This window comes from Gavia stellata, chromosome Z (genome assembly GCF_030936135.1).
Source record: "Gavia stellata isolate bGavSte3 chromosome Z, bGavSte3.hap2, whole genome shotgun sequence".
Taxonomy (NCBI): Eukaryota; Metazoa; Chordata; class Aves; order Gaviiformes; family Gaviidae; genus Gavia; species Gavia stellata.
Genome location: NC_082637.1, coordinates 26,609,999 through 26,632,529, shown reverse-complemented (window position 1 = coordinate 26,632,529; position 22,531 = coordinate 26,609,999). Strand labels below are relative to the sequence as shown.

General features: G+C 37.6%; 1 protein-coding gene across 1 annotated transcript in view; it reads right to left on the bottom strand.

The window, feature by feature from the left end:
* Positions 1-22,531, bottom strand: part of ARSB (arylsulfatase B) — a 64,475-nt gene that overhangs the window by 5,465 nt on the left and 36,479 nt on the right. The window contains exon 6 of the mRNA XM_059833483.1: positions 18,120-18,190. Within this exon, the coding sequence (XP_059689466.1) occupies positions 18,120-18,190 (71 nt within the window). The remainder of the gene's footprint in view (positions 1-18,119; positions 18,191-22,531) is intronic.

Sequence of the window (22,531 nt, the reverse complement as noted above, 5' to 3'; positions counted from 1 at the left end):
ATACCCTGCTGTTTACTTTCAGTGCTATTCTTAAAAGGAGGCATAGCATAACAAAATGAGAATATTAATTTGTATTAGCAATGGCTTCCAATGCACAGATCAGTCCATATCAGTGCAGACAAGTCAGCTATTTGCTGAAGGCTTGTTTTTCACTTATACCAGAATGTAAACCATGAGTAAAGTAATTGAAATCATGCATTCACACCGGATTTATACTACTGTGACTGAGATCAGAATCTGATACCTGCATTATTTCCTGCTTTAGTCATACAATTTTAAATTAAAAAAAAGCCCCTACAATTTACAGAAATGTTACAAGATGACAGGTTTTGCCATACTGAAGAAGTTATTTGGTACATCCAATCCAGCAGTGTCCCAGGAAGTAATTAATAGCTGATGATTCAAAGTAAAACAGAAAAGATGAACCAAAACTGCTTACTGTGCCCAGCAATCTGTTCCTTCACTTCACTTTTTAAGCATAGGGAAGATCATAAAAAATGATGCAATGTGCTTAGCCCTGTTTTTTTCCTCCTAGCCTTTCAAAAAAGCTCTTCTGACGTCATTCTGTATCCCATGTGTACTCCTGATTTAATACATCATTTAAGTTAGGTGGGTAGCTCTGCCAGAGAAAAAGACTGTCTTCCTATGCATTTCTGCATACACTTACAATAGCCTTCTGCTTAACTCATTAGTTCACCTGTCCAACTGGCAATGATTTCTGGGGTTGGAAAATAGGAAGAAACATTTCTTCACATTTCTTCTCTGGGGATCAATGTATGCTTGAGAATCGATCATCTATTCCTTGGCTCATACAATCCTCGTTACCTATCAGAAACTTATCTAAAGTAAAAAAATACTAATTTATCTGATCACCATCAAAAAACCAAAAATGTCTGAAAATCCATTTATTTTCTGTGTAACTCAAATTTTTAAAATTATTCTACTACTGCTGTACACCAAAATAACTTTGTGACCCTTTGACGCCTGCAATGTGACATAGTAATAAAAAAAAAGAAGGGTTGATCCAGTTTTACTACATTTTACAGCTTTAGATGTCTTACCAGAAGCTCTCTACTCCTCTTCCTGTATGGGGCCTATAAATCCAACTTGTTTATTTTTCTGAGTCTTATGATGTTCCTGACAAGTTTCACTGATATTCTCTGAAATATTTAATATTCAGTCAAGAGCAAATACTAAAAGAAAACCATTTTCCTAATGCAAGCAAAATCAAGAAATAGCAAAGACATCAACAAAAAGCCTCTGCAACACAGTACTTGGTAGGTAGGCTGGAAAATTCAGATCTGTCAGCATATTTGTAAATATTTCCTATGATTTGTTTCAATCTTTTCCTTTCTACTTTGCAAAGCAAATATTCCAAGTATCATGTAACCATAATTTGGTAAAAAAAGATTTAAGCATAATCGTCATCCATATTGTGTAAATTTGCAAGGTTAGGAAAAAAAAAAGGTACAATCTGAATGGTTTTTCTTAAAGAAAGGCTCGTTCTTTAGATCAGTCTAAAAGATAAATTTGTGGAAACATTTTATTAAATGTCTTAAGAGTATATTCACTTAACCTTCGCTATCTAATTTTTAATCATAAGAAGGAAGAACATAAACTGCAAATTTTCAGCTGAGATTCAAGAAAGGGAATATATAGGGGAATACATATTCTGTATCAGTGTATATATATGATATTTACACAGATCTAATAAGCATAGATCAATTACTCTTTTCATTTCTCTAGCTCTCCTTCTTCTTTCCTTCAACGAGACCAACTCAAGTAATTGGTAGAAACCTAAAATGTGGTGATATAAATAGACAGTACATCTAAAAATAAAATACTCTGCCTTCAGCCTATGATTAAGATGATGAAAATGATCCATGTTGAGAAGAAGTTTTCTTGGTTGGTAAGAGATCAAAGAGCACACAGTTCTGTCTAACATGCCATTTAGCGAGGAACTGACCACAAAATTTAAAGGGTCCAAAACAATATTGCTTGAAGCATGCTATATTTCTGTACACTGTGGTCTACAATACTAGTGTGCAGGGAGGCAATGTTGGGTACTGGAGAGCAATTTTGGAGAAACACGAAAGAACGTTTATTTATTATTTATTTGGGAGACAGAGCCCTGCCCAAAGAGTTAATCTAAACAGCCTAAGTGAGTGTGAGAATGACTATGCCTCTACAATTTTCCAATATCCTACACAGTGACAAAAACATTCTTCTATAAGCAGCTACATATAATCAGTGCCCTTTATGGACAACAGAGGCAAATGAAGCTTCTACCTTTGCTTCTTCATCTGCAAAACAAGGATGTTAGCTTTTGCAGTATATTTCCCAAAGGAAAAAATGAAAAATATCAGCATTCTCTATAGTTAAATTTCTAATTATGATAATATAATGTAGCAGCAGATTCAGCCATATGACAGGGAAAATATAATCACAAAAAGCTCCAAGCTTAATTGCAACATGCTTGACGGAAAAGACTGAAAAACATGCATTAAGAAAAGCCACAAAACCCAGGGTGAATTAAGATTTTAGATGGCTCACACTCTTTCCAGTGAAAATTATAAACACATCTGAAACAAATAAACAGGTGCTACTGCTTTGCAGGTGTAAAGTGCCTTCAAGAGCTTTCAGCCACAGCAGAAATATCACCAACACTTCCTGTAACCATGGGACAAGAGGAAAGATTCTCACATAGATAGAAAATCATCTAATAAAATGGGAAACAAAAAAAGTTTTGATTTCACACTGGAGAGGCCACCATTGGATTCCTAAAGGAATTTGTACTGGGATCCATACTGTTGAACATTTTCCAAATGACCTGGAAAAGGGCCTGAACAGTGAGATTACAAAGTTTGTGGATGACAATAAGTTATTTAAAGCTGACTGTAAAGAATGACAGAAGGCCCTTATGAGACTGGCTGAGTAGGTATTAAAATAGGCAATGATATTTAACATAGACACAGGTAAAGTGATGCGTGCATGAAATAACAATGCTAAATTCGCATATAAAATGATGGCCTGCATGTCACCTGTAATTGTCCAAGACTGAAACCTTGGGATCATGACAGATTGAGCTGATGCTTTTTCAGAATTATATCAGCACTGGTCAAAAAGAAAATTGAGTGCAAGGATTTATTAGAAAAGGACTCACGAACAAAGGAAAAAGCTCTATGCAACTAGAAGACTGTAGTTCTGGTCTTCCCATCTCAAAAAGAATACAGTAGGACTGAAAAGGTTCAGAAACCACTTACAAAGTTGGGTGACATGTGCAATCCCTCATGAATTAAAAGCCTCTGCTAGATGTACATTCTGCTTAATTAAATTCATATGTTCTATGGAACTCCAGGGACCAGGCTGCTTCCATCCTCTGCATGACCAAAGGAAGTTTCTTCCCATCTTGTGTGATGTTAAGCCAAGTGGAATCAAATAATCAAAACCTTATTGTTTTAATTGACAGGGGATATATCAATGTAACACACGGGCCAAATAGTCTGAGTGCTTACTACTCAGACCTCGTGAAGTATCTTGAGTAAAACCACATCATGTTGGTAGTTGTTAGCATATTCAGTACGACTACAGTCTCTACCTGACCTGACTAGACATCATCTTCAATGTGGAACGGCACTACTACACAGCACGTACCCACAGAGAAAAACTCAAACATGATGAAACACTGGATGAGACATAAATTCTTCACCCAGGAAATTCATCGTCTGCTTTTGCCAGTAGCAATCATGTTCCAACTGGACTAGACTACTTTCTCTGAACAAATATAATCTTGGCTACATCCTCAAATTCAATTACATGCCATTTTTTTTCAATCACTGAAGAAGTTTCCTGGAAAACCTCCATGTTATTCTATTGCTTTGTAAAATCTTCTTTTAATTGTATCTCAGCTATCTGTATCTGTTGCTATCAGAACAGCTAGAACACCTCTCTGAGCTGCTGGTCCCCTGACGTCCTTAACCCTGTGTGATAAAAGAGATTTTGTTTTGTCAGTAGGCACCACATAAGTTACGATTGTCACTAAGACAGCATTGCAATAAAGTCCTGCTTGTTTGCAAAGACTCTGGGGAGGATCATTGGGACCCCTCATGTTTTCAGGCATATCTCTGCTAACGGAGGCTGGAGAGACACATACAGAGCTATAGGTGTGACAAGAGGCACTCATCACAGGATTCTGTCCATTATGCCCTCAAACCAAGGAACACAGCCATAACAAGGTTGTGTCATATAGCCAGAAGTCAAGAAACTACTGAACTGCAGAAAGTAGTGCTTGCAATAAGACAGCTTTAGGGAATGAGGTGGCACTTACGCCTATGTCCAAAAAAAGATACTGCATTTAAAATAATTCAATCTTGTGCATACAGATTGGCAACTCACTGAAGACTGTCACTCCAGGAAGACAGGCTTTCAAAAGGTAGTGTCACCTGACAATGACAAGTCTCAAGGGGATATATTAGCTGTTCAATTTTTTTTTTTTTAAATTCTGCTGAGATTATACTCTAAAACTTTATTAGTGATTCAAAAAAAGTTTCTTTGAAAATGTTTTTATTAGAGAGGAGTGAACAACTTTGTATGTCACGGGGTAGAATTCTGCTTAATAGTTGAACCAAACTCTGGGAAAAAACCACTCACTACTTCCACTAGAACTTAAAAGCAATAAACAATAACCGGTATTATTTTCATAGTAAAGCAATGCATATGTCTCCCTGCCTCTTGTGATCTGATTAGTAGTCTATAAAAACCACAGAGGAGATCCCCAGACAGAAGTCTGGGACGGGTGAACCAAAACCCACTTATATATGAAATCCAAACAGAAAGAGAGTATTTTCTAGTATGTTCATTATCGTCTTTGAAAACAACATACTAGGTTAATCATCCAAGAAATCTCTACTCTATTCACCAGCTTCCACATATTGTCAGAAAAATGGTAATGGTATCATTCTCCTACTGCTTCCATTAAAACAAATAAAAGGCTTTGCACATCACACCTTCTGTTCTAATGTAAATAATTAAACTCTATCACCAGGATTTAAAACATTTGCTTACATGATGCCCATTAAATAGAAAAGAAAGAAAACGCAAGCAGTTCAAAAAATCATAGGTGATTACTTTTCTATCAATAGACACTGCAGACTCCAAATCACCTTAGCCTGGTTTTGTGCTACAATAGCAGAAGCCGTAGGTAAAAAATCACAGATTTTCTTAAACATTATGGAATTCCACATAAAAATTACCCTCATGAAAGCAGCCTTCAGCCTCCCAGAAATCTCTCCACATGCATAGACACAAAACCTGCATGACTGGCAGGTTCACTGTCCCTTACTAATGCTCAGCAGTGGAACAGTGGGAGGTCTGCTAGGGCTTGAAAAAGCCCACACTGAAACCAGAGCCAGTGGGCTCTGGTTCAGCATCTGGTTAAGCATCAGTAGTAACAAACAAGGAATTTACACCCTACCAACTTCTCTTAATCAAACAAATGAAGCTAAATTCCCCTTTATGCATACAGTTCAGCAGACACAGTGTGTTATCCACAAAACCTTTATATGAAAGGCTTCCCCATTTGTGTTCACAACAATCATTTGTGGCAACAACACATACGTTTTAACCACCCCCCCAATTATCCCCAAATTAAAGTGATTATGAAATCAAAACAAAACAGAAGTGCCAATACACGATTTGCCAATTCTCAGAAGAAAAAGCTTAAGAAACTAATAAAAAAAAAAAAAAAAAAAATCAGTAACAGCACACAATCCCGTGTTACCAAAAAATGTGGCCTACGGATGAGCAGAGAAAACTGAATTCCAGAGTACTTTTCCCTGCTGTAATTTTCCCATGTCACTAAGCTCAGAAGTTAAGATCTAGAAACTGTTTACTTAAACATATCGCTTGATCTTCCCTGCAGCACTGAAACAGCAGAATAAAGGCAGGCTTCAGGTAACAGGCACCCAAACATTCTTTATAGGAGCATGCAGCCAGAAAGGGAAACACAAAGTCAAGAAATGAACCATAACTTCACTGCAGTAAAACTCAGGAAGCCACCCTATAACTTTTCTTTGTGGTCAGCGCTGCTTCCCACAACCACATCTTCTGAACTTTCCTCCAACGGCATTTTTCCAACTGTCCAATAGCTTTCTCCCTAAAGGGGGAAATTTTCAGGTCACATCGAAAACCCTAGCCAACTGCATGCTATATAAATTACTGTTTGTCCACTAAAGCAATTAGAAACAGATGTCAATTTGATGGTGAGCTTATTTAATTTTCACTAAACTGGAAATAAAGAAAAGGCTCAGATGAATTGAATGTTTAACTTCCATAAATTTTTAATAAAGAGAAAATTAAACTGAAAAGTAAGAGTTAAATTCACATGAGGATGTACCTGACAAAATGAGAGGTTTTCTCTCCCTTCCAAAAAATCTAGCTCAACACTGGGGATATGCTTCTGGGCTTTGGGGACCCAAATTCATGCCCTGAGTTACCCTGATTGTTACAAAGGGTTTTGAACTTCGATCTCCCATCTTGCAGGAGAGATTTTTCCCCAACAGACTGTATGAAACTCCAGGATGGAGGTTTTCTCCATATTTTCCATGTCACATCATATGATACACACAAATATTTTGAATGATAACACAGAAAATAAGCCTTTAACTTGGTGATGGGATATCTGGGTGGGTTTGGGTAATTTCAATTTCCACTCATACCAAATTTGTAGATAAAACTTTTAATTTGTATAAGACAGTAAGCAAATTTAGTGGGTACACCATTTGGAACAGATTCTTAACTTTTTACTATCTTCTAAATTTTAGATCAATGATATATGTATTTTTCTAGCATCCATAGATGCAAAATACTCTGTAGGCACAGGGTGATTTTCATTTGCAAGCAGTCTGGTCTATAGTTTGTTTTGTAGGCAGCCTACAAATACATCCAAATTAGGGTCTCCACATTACACCAGAAAAAACAGAATGGCATGTGAAAAAAAAAACCGGATTTCCTTCGGTATTTCCTAGGTTGGAAGTACCTGGGTCTGGGGAGAACAGACAGAAGGTGCAGGAAGGTTTAATGTGGGATCGTATGAACATATAAATACCTTTCAGCATACACCATTTCCAGTGAAGGCCATTTTAGCAATTGGAAAGCTGTACTCTTCACATTGTTTGGCTGCACACATAATAGAAGTAGTATGAATCTATGGACTGGGTCAGAAATTATACTGGATTTCCATCCTATTTGAATTTCTTTGCTTTATGTTTTTGGATTAAGCACCAACATGCTTTACTTTAACATGAGATTTTTTTTCCTCCTAAATATCATGAAATAATACATCGAACATGGTTCAAGTTTTTAGTATATACACTAGACCACAGTGGTTATAGCATTGAGAGCAGTAAAAGTACTACATTTTTCATTTCCACTGATGAATATTAAATCAGGTGTCTTCCAAACAGTCTGAAAATTGTGACTGTCTCTAATGTAGTAATATAATTTATACAGTCCCTAAAATCTTCAACCAGTCAGATGAATCAACTACTCACCTGCAAGATAAGAGTAAGACCACATATTCAAAGAAAATTTTATTGAGAAATAAAAAAGCAAAAGAACAAAAGGCATAGTTAATATTTTTACAGTTGGGAGACACACTTAGACCTTATATATCTTTTATTTATAAACATAAGGTCTTTTTAAATGCCTCATTTGTTTGTCAACAGTATGGAAACACATGGCTGTTCTCCATACATTTATAAACAGAATTGGAGGGGAAGATGGAGTATTTCTCTCCCCTATAGCTACAGAAGCATAAAAAGTCTTAGATACAAGTAGATGAGGATTCCGCAGGCAAAACTATCACTTGCCTATAAACAGAAAATTTTGCACTGTGTTTCACATAGATGCATTAGAAACTTTGTAGATGGCACTGTACTAGAAATTTATTTTTAGCATTTTGTACAATGGAAACTTCATGGCAAAAATTACCTTTTGTTAGACTTGATTCTGGGAAGCTGCCTGTTGCTTCGTTTTCATCGAGAAATGCACAAGACAAAGCAAACTCCAGGAGGAGCTGTAAGAAATTCTCCCTATTGCTCTGGCAAAGTATGCATTGTTATCTTGGCATGAATGCAACTCATGTTCCTCCTGCAACTGATTCAGCTCTGGGATCCAGTGCACACAAGACAGGCAACTGGGCTATAAGCAGTTCTGGCTGAAGATGCCAATCTCACCAAGCTCGGTTCGATCTTCTGCAAATTGTTTTAAGGTCTTTATTGATAACTGCTGAACTTCAGAAAATCTCAGTCAATGAACTGTCAAAATAAAATTAGGGATACCTTCCACAAAATGTAGGAAATTTTTAAAGCTTCCTGATTATAATGGTAATGCTATAAATGACTAGACTATTCTGTCTTGGGATATATGATTTGAAGCAACTTCATTGTATTTTCTCTGAATTAACTCTTACTTCTATGACTGGAATTTTGGAAAGAGATGGAAAAATTGGAAGAGATGGAGAAACAGGCAGAAGAAAATGTTATGAATACTTATCATAACACTCACAGCCACCATCATCCACAATAAAGCCAAAATTTAGAGCTTACTGCATGTCTCAGAAAATACATACATTTAAAAGTCTTGATCAACACTTGGTCTATTACATTTGTAGCTGTTTTACATCCATTGCAAATTTAGTCTTTCTGGGAGAAAATCTACAGGAAAATATAGAAAAAAAATTCTTCTACTATGGGGAAAGTTAAATATCAAAGTTTCAGTGTCTGACTTTAATAGATGAACAACACTATGAGCCCAAGCAGATTATTTAGACTGTTCTAAGGAAAGTACGTATAAGAGTATATCTTGTTTGTGAACAGACTGCTTTTGCATAGACATTGCTTATTGTACATTAACAAACCCATGATCAGTAGGTTGTTTAGTGCTTCTTAGACTTTTGCCTTCTTACGAAGCACCAAAGACAAAAAGTCTCATAGAAATCAAAGCTAAAAGTTACAAGGTAGCTTTGAATAGCACTGTCTAATTAAGTAGCATTTTCCCTCCTCACAGTAACGAACACCATCAATATGAGAGTCGAAAAAGTTCGTCATGGTTATTTCTAGGCCTACTGCAGTGCTATGGACCGCTGTTGTTACTGATGACTACAGAAGACAGACGACTCTTCTACCTACCAGAGAGAAAATGTTGCGTATTTTTTGAAAAGGTTCAAAGTCACACAATGCACCTTCTTCCATCTACACTTCTACATCCTCACACAGCTGGAGTCAATTCATTTTTGCTTTTATTCTCAGTCTTTTAAAACCAACAGTTTTTCCTTCATGCTTATAATGAATACAATAAATAAAATGCTCTACAGTGTTTCTGAATGATAGCTCAATAGTCAGTAGTAGCCCTTCGAAAGTGATTTTTCCATTTCAGTTACATCTGTATAACCTTCGTCTTTGCTCATCCTCACTCATAAGGTACATTTTTGAAGTTGCACATCTGTTTGTAGGTCTGATACCTTAATTAATGTGAGACTCCATGAAAACGTGTCAGAAGGAAGGACAAGCTTGCTATAGTCACTTTGAAATGCAGATGGCTTTGCAGGCTAACAAGGCCTTTGCATATATGTACTTTTAACCAATTTCTCTTTTTTTGAACTGTGATGCATAGAGCAATTATTTCACCTCAACAAGGAAACTCTGGAAATGTCAAGGGCTCTTCCAGCCTATACTATGACAATGAATTACCGAAGAAATAAGGGGTTTTGCTACTTCACCGAGGAAAGACATTTTGTGACCTTTTGCTGCTTTATGGCAATAATGAGTTTTCTACAAACCCCCGAGTCTTTCTGTTACTTTATTATAATAAAAACGTTTGAGGAATAGCTGTGACCTTAACCTTGGAGGAATGAATAGAATACTGATCTTGAAGAAACAGATGAGCACTGAGACACTATAACTTCCTGCCATAGTGTTGACAAGGCATAGGGCAGTGCCATAGACAAACTCACCCAGCAAAGCTCACCTATCTTAATTCACTAAGTTGAATGCTGTGAACATACAGATCCACTATTATCCCTTCTAATTCCAGTTTTCTCATAGTAATGTTGGATTTCAAAGGAAAGATTTATACTAGAATATCATGCTCAGTCTCTTACCTTTCAAAATGCATACTCTTCTTAATTTCAACAAGAGTAAGCATACAAAAATACTATCGTTCTGGTTTCAAAGTATTCACCTTGATTTTTACAACAGATTATGTGTTTACAAAAAACCACACCACACAAACAATTGAGTAAAATCCAGAATCACTCTCATGGCAGCAAAAAATCCCTGTGAACATCAACAGGGCAAAGTATTTATCCAGATTATTAAATTTTTATACAATTACAGAATAAAAAAAATAAAGTTATTCTAAATAAGAGCAAACTTATTAATACAGCCTACAAGGTCAAACATCACAAAATGAGAGCTAGTAAAAGGAAATGCTCAATTTTCACAAAATTTTTCCATTTTGATGGAAAAATAAGAAAAAAAAAATTCAAAATCTTATTTTTTCCAGGAAACAGATTTGAACTGAATGGAATAGTATATATGAATTATTGAAGACATCAAAGGTCATGTTGAGATGGCCTTATATGTGAAACACCCAAACCCCAGTTGCATGACTGTAAGATAGCAATGTTCAAGATAAAGAGAACTGAGCAGTGTAAAACCTGACTCTAACATCCTGTGTGCAATTAAAACTTTACACGTTTCCAGCTCAGAGATATTTCAATTGAAAAATGTAATCTAACGTTTATGTCAAGATCTGTATAAAAATATAAAATGTTAGCATTATGTTCAAGTAGGTACGGGATATAATGAAGCATAAAAAGGAAGCAGTACTGAGGGATTTCTGAATGCTAGTCATGATACTGGCATTAGACACTTTATCAAGTGACTTAACATTTCTAAATTCTAGAAGAGATTATCCACATCCCAAAGGAAACATGGGGATTAGTATTTATGAGGCTCACCAAACGTGCAATCCCCACACACTTAGTATTGAATACTGCAGTGATGGATGGTTCACACTGAGATGCAGGTGGGCTAAGAGCCAAGGCAACGTATAACCACAGGCCAAACCTCCCAACAGTAAGAGCTAAACCCCAGAAACTTCATATAGCCAACAGCCAAAAGAAAACCACCCCTTACCTCTGATGTGAATGGCAGCAGAGCTGACTGGAACAGCGGCCTCCCATCAGGGAGCAGAGCTGAGCTCTGCCCAAAACTGCCAGACCAGCATGAAAAGCACCACGTGAAGTGGTTGAGCACCACGCGCAGCTCCAGGGTCACATATTGTCAGTTCCTGCCTTACAAACTTAGAGGGGGTCATTGCAATTTATGATTTTCTTGTAATGAAAAGATGAGAGAGTTCAGATGGTCAGCAGCCGTATGTATAATTTTGCAGAGAAATACACATTCGGAGAAGCAAAGAACGTATCTGTCTTTTTCCCCATTCTTGACCATTCTCCCATTCCAGCTGTCACTACGTAAGCTCAGTCAGCTAACCATACTTGTCACTTTTCTGCATATTTTGACTCTGAGAGTGGATTCCAGGTCTTAGCCTGGCACAGACATGGAGTATATTTATCCCATTCCAAGCCCACACAGCACACTCATCCATGCATACCTACATCAGCTGCTGCTACTGAATAACTCCATTACCAGGGATCTTTTTTTCACCTTTTTTTTTTTTTTTTTTTTTTTTAATAATTCTTAACAAGCTAGATCATCAGTAATAAAAGTAGGGAAGAAATCACTTCTGGCCTGCCTGTCCCAGGAATCATCTTTCACCTGGGTAAAAAAAGTAATAAATAGGGCCTAAAGGAGCCTAGAGTGTCTATTCCTTAATCAAGATGAATCATTTTGGTATATATATAGATATAATATATAATGCTACAGCCATTATAATGCAATTTTAATGCCCATGAATGATACATCAGTCCCAGAACCGAGATGGTTTCTCTATTGTAATATATAACATGTTCATTCTGCATATAGCAGATCTAGCCCCTTATAAGCAATCATTTATTTTGGCAATAAATAGTGCAATATATGAGGTAATGCCTTTTTTCAAATGTCAAGGAAAGCAATGTAAAGTTTGATTAAGTTCGCTCAAGGCAAATAAAAGTTTGGAGAAAAATCACAAAACGTTTTTACAAGTTCTCTGTCTTGGATGTCTGCCTCTATGAACAGATATCTTCAAAATAAATTGACTACAATTAGTAGCCTACAATTTTATTATGCCTTTGAAGTTTTAGTTTATGGTTAAGACTGGAATTTTAAATGAAGGTAAAAGTTTTTTCAGCCTAAACCAGCCCCACCCAACAACATATTTATTTTGAATACATCTTTCTAATTTAAAGAAATTCAAATGCTTTTTGAAGAGAAAGTGATGCTACACGTGTAGTCTACAAGATTTTGTGACATTCACTAAATTAATTAATAAATTTAGCAAGTTAGATTAAAAAATAATACAGTGTGTACTGACATATTCTGATTAACAACTCTGAATTAAAGGGTACATTTCCTTTCACCATGTCATTTAGTCCTGATTCTCAAAATAAAATTGCCTTCTGTGGGATATAAAGTTTCAATACTGCTTCAAGACAGGTCATCTAGCAATGACTGTGTGGTCAGAAATATGTTTGGTTTAGCAGTTAGGGGAATTTAGACTTAAATCTTGTTGGTTTTTAATTCAGCTGAATCACCAAAACTTGACGAAATGCCATAAGGCTGTCTAAAAGAAAGCATATCTTTCACAATGGAAGAGCAGACGTCACCTGGACAGCTGCCAAACCATCAACAACTTGCCTTTTTTTTTATTAAAGACAAAGTCACAAAAATGGGGCAAAACATTTTTTTTCTTCCTTCCAACATATGTAAATCAGATTTTTTTAATTATGCAACTTTTAAGTTACTTTATGCATTTTATTTGTGCTTTCTTAACCTATACATTACAGAGAAAATGATATTCTGTTTCAACGTAATTTTAGCTTTCTGGTTTTAATTTTCCTATTTTACTACCAAACTCTTAAAACTAACAGAAAATGTAAATGTTTCAGACCCAAACCTGGAAGACGGTTATCTTTCATGCCAATATCCTGCTTTTACGTAATTGCAAACTCTCCGATAAATTACAAATCTACACTGAGACCCAGCGACTGAGACATACATTCATCACTTCTATCAACAGGGTGGTGAAAAAACAACCAGAAGGACAAAAGCGGCGGCTTTTAGGAAGGACAGAGAGGAGCAACCACCTCTGAGGAGCCTGGGTCCAGCTCCAGCTGCAGAGCTCACCAGACTGGTTTAGTGCAGTGAGGTCCAATGCAGGTGTGGTTCCCCACTCCTTCGCCTGGGGATCTGGTTCCAGGAGCAGCCAGACAGCACTAGGAGGGTTGGCTCTCCCTCTGCCTCCCCACTTCCAACCCCACAGACCTCCTCCCCTCCTGCCTTGCGCTGCCTCTGGCATCTGTCAGCCCCTTCAATGAGCGGATTCAACATACCTGACAGAGGAAAACAAAGCTAGCAAGTTGGATCCATGGAGGTACCCGAGGAGGGCCAGAATGGGTGCAAAATAAGCATCAGGAGCATGTGGCTGGGAATGGGGAGCGGATGAAATGAAGCACATTCCCAGCAGAAACCTGCTGGAGCGCTTCATCGTGTTTTATGAAATGGAAGCCTCGGGGTTTAATTTCAGAGCCAACAGAATCAGACTCACCTGTCCCCTAAAATTCCTTCTAGTCTCATCCTTTGTGCCAAAATGAGCGCTTATCCAAGATACATCCGAAGAAAAAATAAAAAGGATTATTTAAATCTGAACGAATATTCTGACCTTGTTCATAGCCTGGCTCTGTAAGTGTTTTGGTGACCAGCGAGAGAGGGCAGCGGTGGTGAGGCTCTGTGGGAGGCAGGATTTCCTCTTTGGTAGCACCAGTGACCTACACTAGCATAAACCCCATGGAACTACTGCCTCTGGCTGAGGTTCCCTGGTGGCCTGAGCTGATCTAGCTGCGGGTCCTGCAGCCAGTCCCTCCATCTGCCACCAACCACACACTCCCCCCAGTCACGCAGCTCCAGGGCAAGTTGATTCAGCTGGCTGATGTGGTAGAAACCTTTCCTCACCTTCCCTTCCCTCCGCCCCCCCAACCCCACCCCTGCCCCGACAACCAGCATAGTGTGAAGGCTGCTCTGGCAGAAGACTCATCTTGTCACCATGTGATTTCCAGATCCAACTCGAGGGAGGGAGGAAAGGATGGGAGAAAGGGAGAGGACAGGCCGGTCACCTTGGCAATAGCTCACCACCAGACTGGCTTCGCTACAAAGACCGCAACCCACCCCTTCCTCATCCTAGTTTTTGGAGATCCCACCCCTCGTTTTGCACTCCACCGCCTTGTCCCCTTCTCTGTTACACCACCACAATTGTCTGCATTGCAAACCAGATCAGTTTATTGAGATTGTTTTTAACCCCGACCACTCCACTGAGCTGCCACAGGTCAAAGGGAGCCTGCGGGCAAAGTCTGTGGTCAGGGACAGGAACCCCTTTATTAGAACTGACGACGACAAATGAGGAATTACGGTCTAAAACACTGCAATATGTTTCAGACCACAGGAAAGGTTTATACTTGAATGAAGAAAGTCTGCCCTCTGAGAGAGAAGAGGATTACTTAAGAGTCAGTGAAGTAAGACCTGTCAGCATTTTTTTGTGAAATGGAACTGCACACAAACTAGCTTACAGTCTTTCCCGGCTTAAGCTGTTTAGTACTAACAATAGGAGAAAGAAGTACAGTACTTCGCTACAAGACTACTGTAAGGCTATAGTATTTACCACTATTTATATATGGTAAATCTATATGAATACTATTTATAGTATTATTTAGAAAACAGCACTCAGTCTGAGAACTTGAAAAGTTGTATGATGTTACCCGACGAGTGGTAAACACGCAGGTCAAGGTCAGTTCTAACAGACCACAAGCAGCAAAGATGCAGCTAGCTCTGTAATCAAGATAGCACATCCTACCTTTAACTTAACATTCTGTTGAATACTTGGCTGTAACAGTTGACACTAAATTAGTTATGTCTTTTGCACATATTCTTCCCTGAAGGAATGCTTATTTTGGTGTTAAAAATCTGAAAAGAACAAAGCTCAGTTTTCCTATTTCAGTAAAAAAAATAAATCAATGAATTACATGAGACATCCCATCATTCATGCTACCAAAAATATATAGTATCAGTTTATTCAGACAGAGGTGAAGACAAATGCACCCATTAAATAAAAATATTACACTGGAAGAATGTATACATTATATGCAAAAGCACGCAAGAATTCAGGAACACTGACCCTACACTAAGTGCAAGCACAACAATAACTTAATGCCCTGTGTGTGCACAACTGCAACAGTACAGTGTCTTCCTTATTAATACCATGATCAGAACTCGCCTGATTATCTGCAACATCCTCAAAGTTTTTTTGGTTGTCTTTAACAGTATCTTGAGATTTAATTTCCTCTTTGCTCTTCCACAGTACTCTGCAAACCTAAAGATTTGGCTAATCTGTATCTTCCAGTCATTATTTTACTAATTTGATTTCTACAAAAAAGTAAGTATTAGTATAATATGAATACTTCATCTGACACAAGGTGATTTAGGTGATGTGGTTTTTCAAGTGGACTAGGACAAGGGCAAGATGGGCACAAAGAAGGCCAAAGACTACACAGGAGGTGAGAAAGAACACAGCAAAATATAAATGCATATATTTTAGCACTGTAGGCAAAACCGTACTCTGATCTCAAAACAGTAAGGACAAGGAAACAATAAACAGCCAAGGAAAGAGCAAGACTTCAGAGTGACACACAGTTATCACCTTGGTGATTGGAAGATTGTACGGGCAGTTTATTTTAAGATGCTTTTTTAAAAAAAATACGAAGACAGCCATGATTGCTGAAAATATTTAAGTACTTATATATTCCAAGCTTTGTGTCTCCCTAATCTATCCATAATAGAGACACCAATATTATCTATCTGAATTTTAATTCTAAACTTGTTACTCAGTTTGCGCAATTGAAAAACAGACACTAAGTAGAAATCGGCTGAGTTACATACATATACAGTTACTCTTCATAATTCAGATTGCTAGACAGAAAATTTAATCCTTATATGACAAAGCATAATTTCACTAGCTGGGTCAAAAACAGAATCAAAAATAATACAATGACTCATCCTGCAAAGCACAAAACCATCCCAACTTCCAGTTAACAGACTGAGCATGTTACGACAATATATGAAGTACACAGAAAGCTGGATTTCTTGTCCCTGACAGTGGACTATAAATTAACATTCTCCATTGCACTAGAAGCAGTACATTAATATAAAGAACAGTGGTCTGAAAAAGTACAGTTTAATTTATATTTTGTCATGTATAACAGTGATACTTTTTGTCAAACCTATCAGAAATATGATTACTTAATCTCAAATCTTTTAAGAATGGTATCATAAAATCAAAACTAAGAAAACTGTAAGGTATACTAATTTGAGGTCAACTCTACCCATTCCTGACCAAAAGTGCTATTAAGGGATAAAGTAAAACATGTGGCACAAAGTAACTTGCCAAAATTACAGGCCTTTGCTGAGAAGAGACAGGGAAACCCTATACAGTACATAAGGACATGTGGGTAAAGTGTTACGTTCTTGTTTTTAATGACTCCAGTTTTAAAAAGGTACATAAACCCATTGTAAATTTACAGGCACGCATACCTCTTCCTCTGTTCGTGATGCTTAAAAGTCGCATCTCATCCAGCACAAAAGTTCCACTTACTACAGTTTCTGCCCACTTGCCCCGCCCCCTGCCCAAATCTCACACAACGCACACAAAAAGTAAGGACATGCTATATGTAGCAAACAGTGAAGTATCATCAGAGTATGGCATAATGGAAGCAATATGGAGAAGTATTTCCCGAGCTTAGGCTCCTGAAAACCTCCTCTGCTCGTTCCCCCTTCTACTTACACCAGGAATTTGTCTACTCAAACACCTCCACGGAGCTCAATCACAGCAGTTTTCACAAGGAAAAGATGATCTCTGAAGTATGCCTGAGAATACCACATCAGGGCATAACATTGTACAGGAATGCTACGACTCACTGAGCATCCTTTGAAGGGAAATTGGAGTAGCTACACCTGAATTCTGTCAGTGTGTAGGAATTATCTGCAGGCAGTGCTGTCCAGCCAGCGCTAGACAGGCACAATGTTGCTCCTTCTGAGAAAAGCATCACGGTATGCATTGCAGAAGGTCACATTACCCCTTTTCATCCAGCTGCTACAGCACAATGTCTCTCTATCTTGCAGGCGACAGATCGCTGTCCCCACTGCACTACTTTTCTTCTGCCTGGATTTACTTCTTTATTTAATGAAATACAGAAATGCTATAAAAACACTGGAAAGGACCTGTTCCAATGTTCTGCATGAAAAATCACTGCTTGAAAAGTTTGTAGCCCTTAGCAAACTAATAATGTTGAATCACAAAACAGACGGTGCTTAAAGAGCTATAGAATTGGCAAACTTAAGCTCCAATTCATGTGATTAGGCATTAAAGATCCAACCCATGTGATTATGGAACAAAAGCAATCTTGGAACTTCTCAGCTTCTCACCAACTCAAGTTTTCCATTTGCAAGGTCATATTATATAGATATATCAAGACGTGCTAGGGCGAGCAGTTCATTGGGAGCTACCTGCCAACCTGAAGCACTGAAGACAGGGTTTTTTGGCAGTGTGCCCCGCTGTGCACCTCAGGCACATGACTGCTCCTCAACATTTCCATGTCCTGAAGTATTTTATTCATTACTCAGCAGTGCTTCAGAGCTCTCTGAAATAGGAAACGTGCGTTGGTCATGATTCAGTAAGTACTTACAGCACCTGGGGGATGATGTCTCTGTATTTTAAAGCTATTTACTTAAAAGCAGAAGGCATCCTACTCTATTTGTTTCACCTAGCAGGAAACACTTAAGGAAAACAAGGAGTGTTCAGAAGATAAACTGTATGTTTAATAACGCTTGAACAATCAGTAGCATACTCACATGGGAAGTCATCCACAAACATGGGATCTATGTTATGCAGCAGTTCCACTCTGGGGGAAGGTCTTCCTTCACTAGGAGAGATTTCAAAAGGAAATGTTAATTTCCTTCTACGTATTTTATTTTTAGGCATTTTGTCATCCTAACAGAGAATGAGCTTATAACCATAAACCACTTGCTATCAATTTTAATCTGAATGCTCTTTTCCAGCCTAGTAGGAACAGCTTTTGCCCCTATCAGTCTTACCCGACTTCATTGGTGTTTACTGGGATTATTCACAAGTTTACAGAGTACAGAATTGGCCCTACGAAAGCAGGGTTTTACAATAATAAACTTTAAAAATAAAATTTTGCAGAGTAAGCTGGCACGGCACTTTCTATGCTCTCTGCATACCTGAACATGTGCTGAAAGCATTTTGGCTGGGTGCCTCAAAAAACACTAGAGGCATTGGCTACCCCTCAAAAACCCCATCTTTGACTTGTAATTGATGTCACAAGGATTATTTAGATATTCTGAACCTTTCTAGCCATTGACTACATAGGATGGTGTGGAATAAGCCTCTGAACTTACCCATAAATTTTCTGAGTTAAGTAAATCCCAGTCCTAAAAAACTGAGTAAGAGAAATTTACTCCTTATAAAGGGCAACATGAGTAGGAAGACATAACTAGAAAGAACCTTGGCTACAACACGACACAACAACATTTTATTACTTGATAGGGAACCTAAACACATCTTTTTAGAAACTTCCAAATAACTTAAATTGTTTTCTTCTCGTTAAGGAGCTTCATTGTAAGACTCAAAAATCCAACCAGGGCCCCTAAACCACTTGATATTGAGAATAAAAAATCAGGTAGTATAAAACTTAGTGGAAACCTCAAAAATGGCTGTTATTTTAATATATAAAATACATAATTAAACAATATTGACTTGTAATCTAAAATTTTCAATAACAACTAACTAAAATGGATATTGTTCTATTCCATTTCTAAAACCATTTCTGGATGCCACACATTTTCAATAAGTACAAAATTAACAAGGAGGATTGGATGAAAGATTAAACGTATTCAGATAATACAGCCTTGGAATTAATACAGAGAAAGTACAAAATTAACCTCCAGTGTTAGTAATTCAGTGTATAAAAACTGCCACAAAAATGTTTTTTCCCCAAAACGTGTGTGAAAGGTTAACTCCTCCCCACCCCCGCACCCTAATATCTATAGTCGTCACACTCTTAACTAAGGAATGCCTGGCCTTCTTTAACCAAATTTTACCTTAGATTTAGTAGACTCTTACTGTCTGTAGATGCTCCATCTACAGACGGTGGTCAAGTGTGCCTTTCACCATCTGTTCATAGGTAACTAACATGAACCAGTTAGCACAAGTTAAACTAGGATGCAAATTTATAGCATGTGAATGACTCTGCAGTAACTGCTTGGGGAGATATTTTGATTTTGCTGTTTCTGAGCTGTATCTACATTTTTCAGCATCCTTTTAAAAGAAAGCAAACACCAGAATTATGCTAAGTAATCTAGTATCTTCTGCCACGTTCAAATACAGAAGAAAGAAGTAACTTACTACTATGTGCTTCTCCTGTTTATACATCCAATATTCATAGAGCGCCACATAAAGTAGAAGGCCAGAACCGAGGATATTCATGCTGTTTGACCAGACTAGTATTACTACCATATCATTACATTTCCTTAATTTCCTTTATGGCTTTTAATCTGGACGGTGGATACTGTACACTAAAGATGGCTACAAACGTTATTGCACAGCAGCTAGAATACAAAATGTAAAGATTACAGCTGCATTCATTTAAGTTTTTCATGCTGCAGTTGTCATTTTTATTGAATCCATTTTTTTCTGGGATAGAATATTGGTATTAGTAACTTGGAAATGTGATTTATATATAATCATGAGATATACCCCCTTAACCTTATGGCATTACTGTATTAAGCTCTGTAGCACTATCAACTGGTACGAAACTGCTTGTTCAGTTTGGGTATTACTCCAGTAATTCTGTTGCATGCAAAATGGAGGTTTGTAACCAGCATATATTATTCACAAAAAAATAGCCAGAGAAAAGAAGATGGCATTGTACATTGAAGAAAGTGGCTGGCTGACAAAAAAGGACATCAGGAAGACAGAAGCAATGTCCCGGTTACAGCAAGTAGAGAATTTACACTTGTAGCAGAGTTCCCTTTCCCTGTACCTAAACTCTGTCCTCCTTCCCATTCATGGAGTTCCATGCTGACCTTAGTCCCCCCAAAAGACACAGCCTCAACAACAGATTCACCTTGGCAGGTGTTCTGCCAAGGATATTTTGCATCAGGAATACAGTCTAGCCAACAGAGCCAGAATAAGAAAGCAGTAAGATTCTCTAGGGAATCCTGCCTTTGTATTTTCATAGCTTCCAGTGTAAACATATCTTACAATACACTAATTTTAGAATATTTATTTTTAGACTCCAATATTCTAATATATTGCTCCTCTCCCTAAAAATAAGGAACTACTTCTTTTGTCTGGTTATTATTCTACCATGTCTGACTGACTTTTTAATTAAGCAGTTAAAAGATACTGTTTTCCAGAAAAGTCCTCTATGTAAGAACATCTTCATGAAAACATACACACTAACTTTGGAGTTGGTATGAGAATCAGCTAGTTTATACTGAGAACATTGCTCCATCTTATGCTTTGCAAATTTTTTAAAACATACAGAAAGATCTATTACTCCTTAGTGAACGTGAACAAACATCTACATGCGATCTTTCTCTTTTGTTGTTGTTGTTGTTGTTAAATAGGCAGAAAGTGTCCTTGGGAATGAATCCAAGGTTTTTCAGGGTAAATATGTTTATCTTGCACAAAAACATTCTCAGTGTCACTCAGCAAAATCTAAACCTTTATAACCTTGCCATATAATGTATTTCTCTGGATCATATCTGTGCATGCTTTCCTAAAATAATTATATTTCACATATGCTGGAAAGAAACACCACTCTCAGCTTTACATTGCTGTTTCTTCAGCATTAAATTACACCACAACAATGAAAATTTTTTTCAAACAGGTGTTTAATTCCTAAAATGAATGTAACCAAGAATTCAAGTTGATCTTGCTTCATTTACTTCATCTAGTCAATTCTGATGTTTTCAACATTACAAAAATACAAAACTGAAACTTGCCCTGCAAAATGCGTGAGTAAAACTTGAAAACCTACACTTGCTAACAAGCTCTGAAGAAATTTTAGTATTCTGACTGCATTTTATCCTGAATTTCTCAGTGCCTATCATACTGCTTCATGTGCTCTACCATTTGGTTTCCCATTTTCCTGCTAATGCAAAATAAAATAACTTGTCTGAGCACAGACATACTAGATACTCAGTACTGAAAACCAAAATATATCAAAACAATGTATCAACCAGGGCAAATTTCTACAGAAGTAAAATTATTTTGCCTCATGTCTCTATTTCAATAGAGTAGCAGGCATCTGGAGAACAGATGTTTCTTAGAAATGCAAGGGCCTTTTGAGATACTTGCTTGGAAACATGCAGTACAGTTTAGATTCCTTGACTAGTTCCATTTTAGTGTTGTTTTCTATTAATTTTTCTTGGTATTCTCAGTTACTATTTTTGTAAAATATATTGGTGATATTATCCTGTGTTTTTAGATATAATTTTTAATATGTATGCGGTTTCAGAGGTTCCAGCTATATTATAGTGTTACCCATGGTAATCTAAGGTATCAGGAAAGTGCAATCTACTATGATTTATGTAGAAGGTTTATATCTGAGATTGGAATGGTCTAATGGATATCCAAAAATGGGTTAGTACAGTGATACTGGAGAACAGTATCCAGTGGTCTGGAGCACAAGTCTTATGAGGAGCAGCTGAGGGAACTGGGGTTGTTCAGTCTGGAGAAGAGGAGGCTGAGGGGAGACCTTACCGCTCTTTACAATTACCTGAAAAGGGGTTGCAGAGAGGTGGGTGTTGGTCTCTTCTGCCAAGTGAATAGCAACAGGAGAAGAGGAAATGGCCTCAAGTTGCACCAGGAGAGGTTTAGGCTGGACATTAGGAAGAATTTCTTTACTGAGAGAGTGGTGAAGCACTGGAACAGGCTGCCCAGGGAGGTGGTGGAGTCACCATCCCTGGAGGTGTTCAAAAAACATGTAGACATGGCACTGCAGGACATGGTTTAGTGGGCATGGTGGTGTTGGGCTGATGGTTGGACTTGATGATCTTACAGGTCTTTTCCAACCTTAATGATTCTGTGAGTCTGTGATACTATCCTAAGTTATTTTCAAAAAGAAGTTGGGGACATTAAAGGGAACGTTAAATCTAATTCCAAAGGTACTTGGAAGAAAATTAAGTTTAGGAGCTACTGGTCTAAAGATACACTGCAACAAACTGTTGGATGGAGA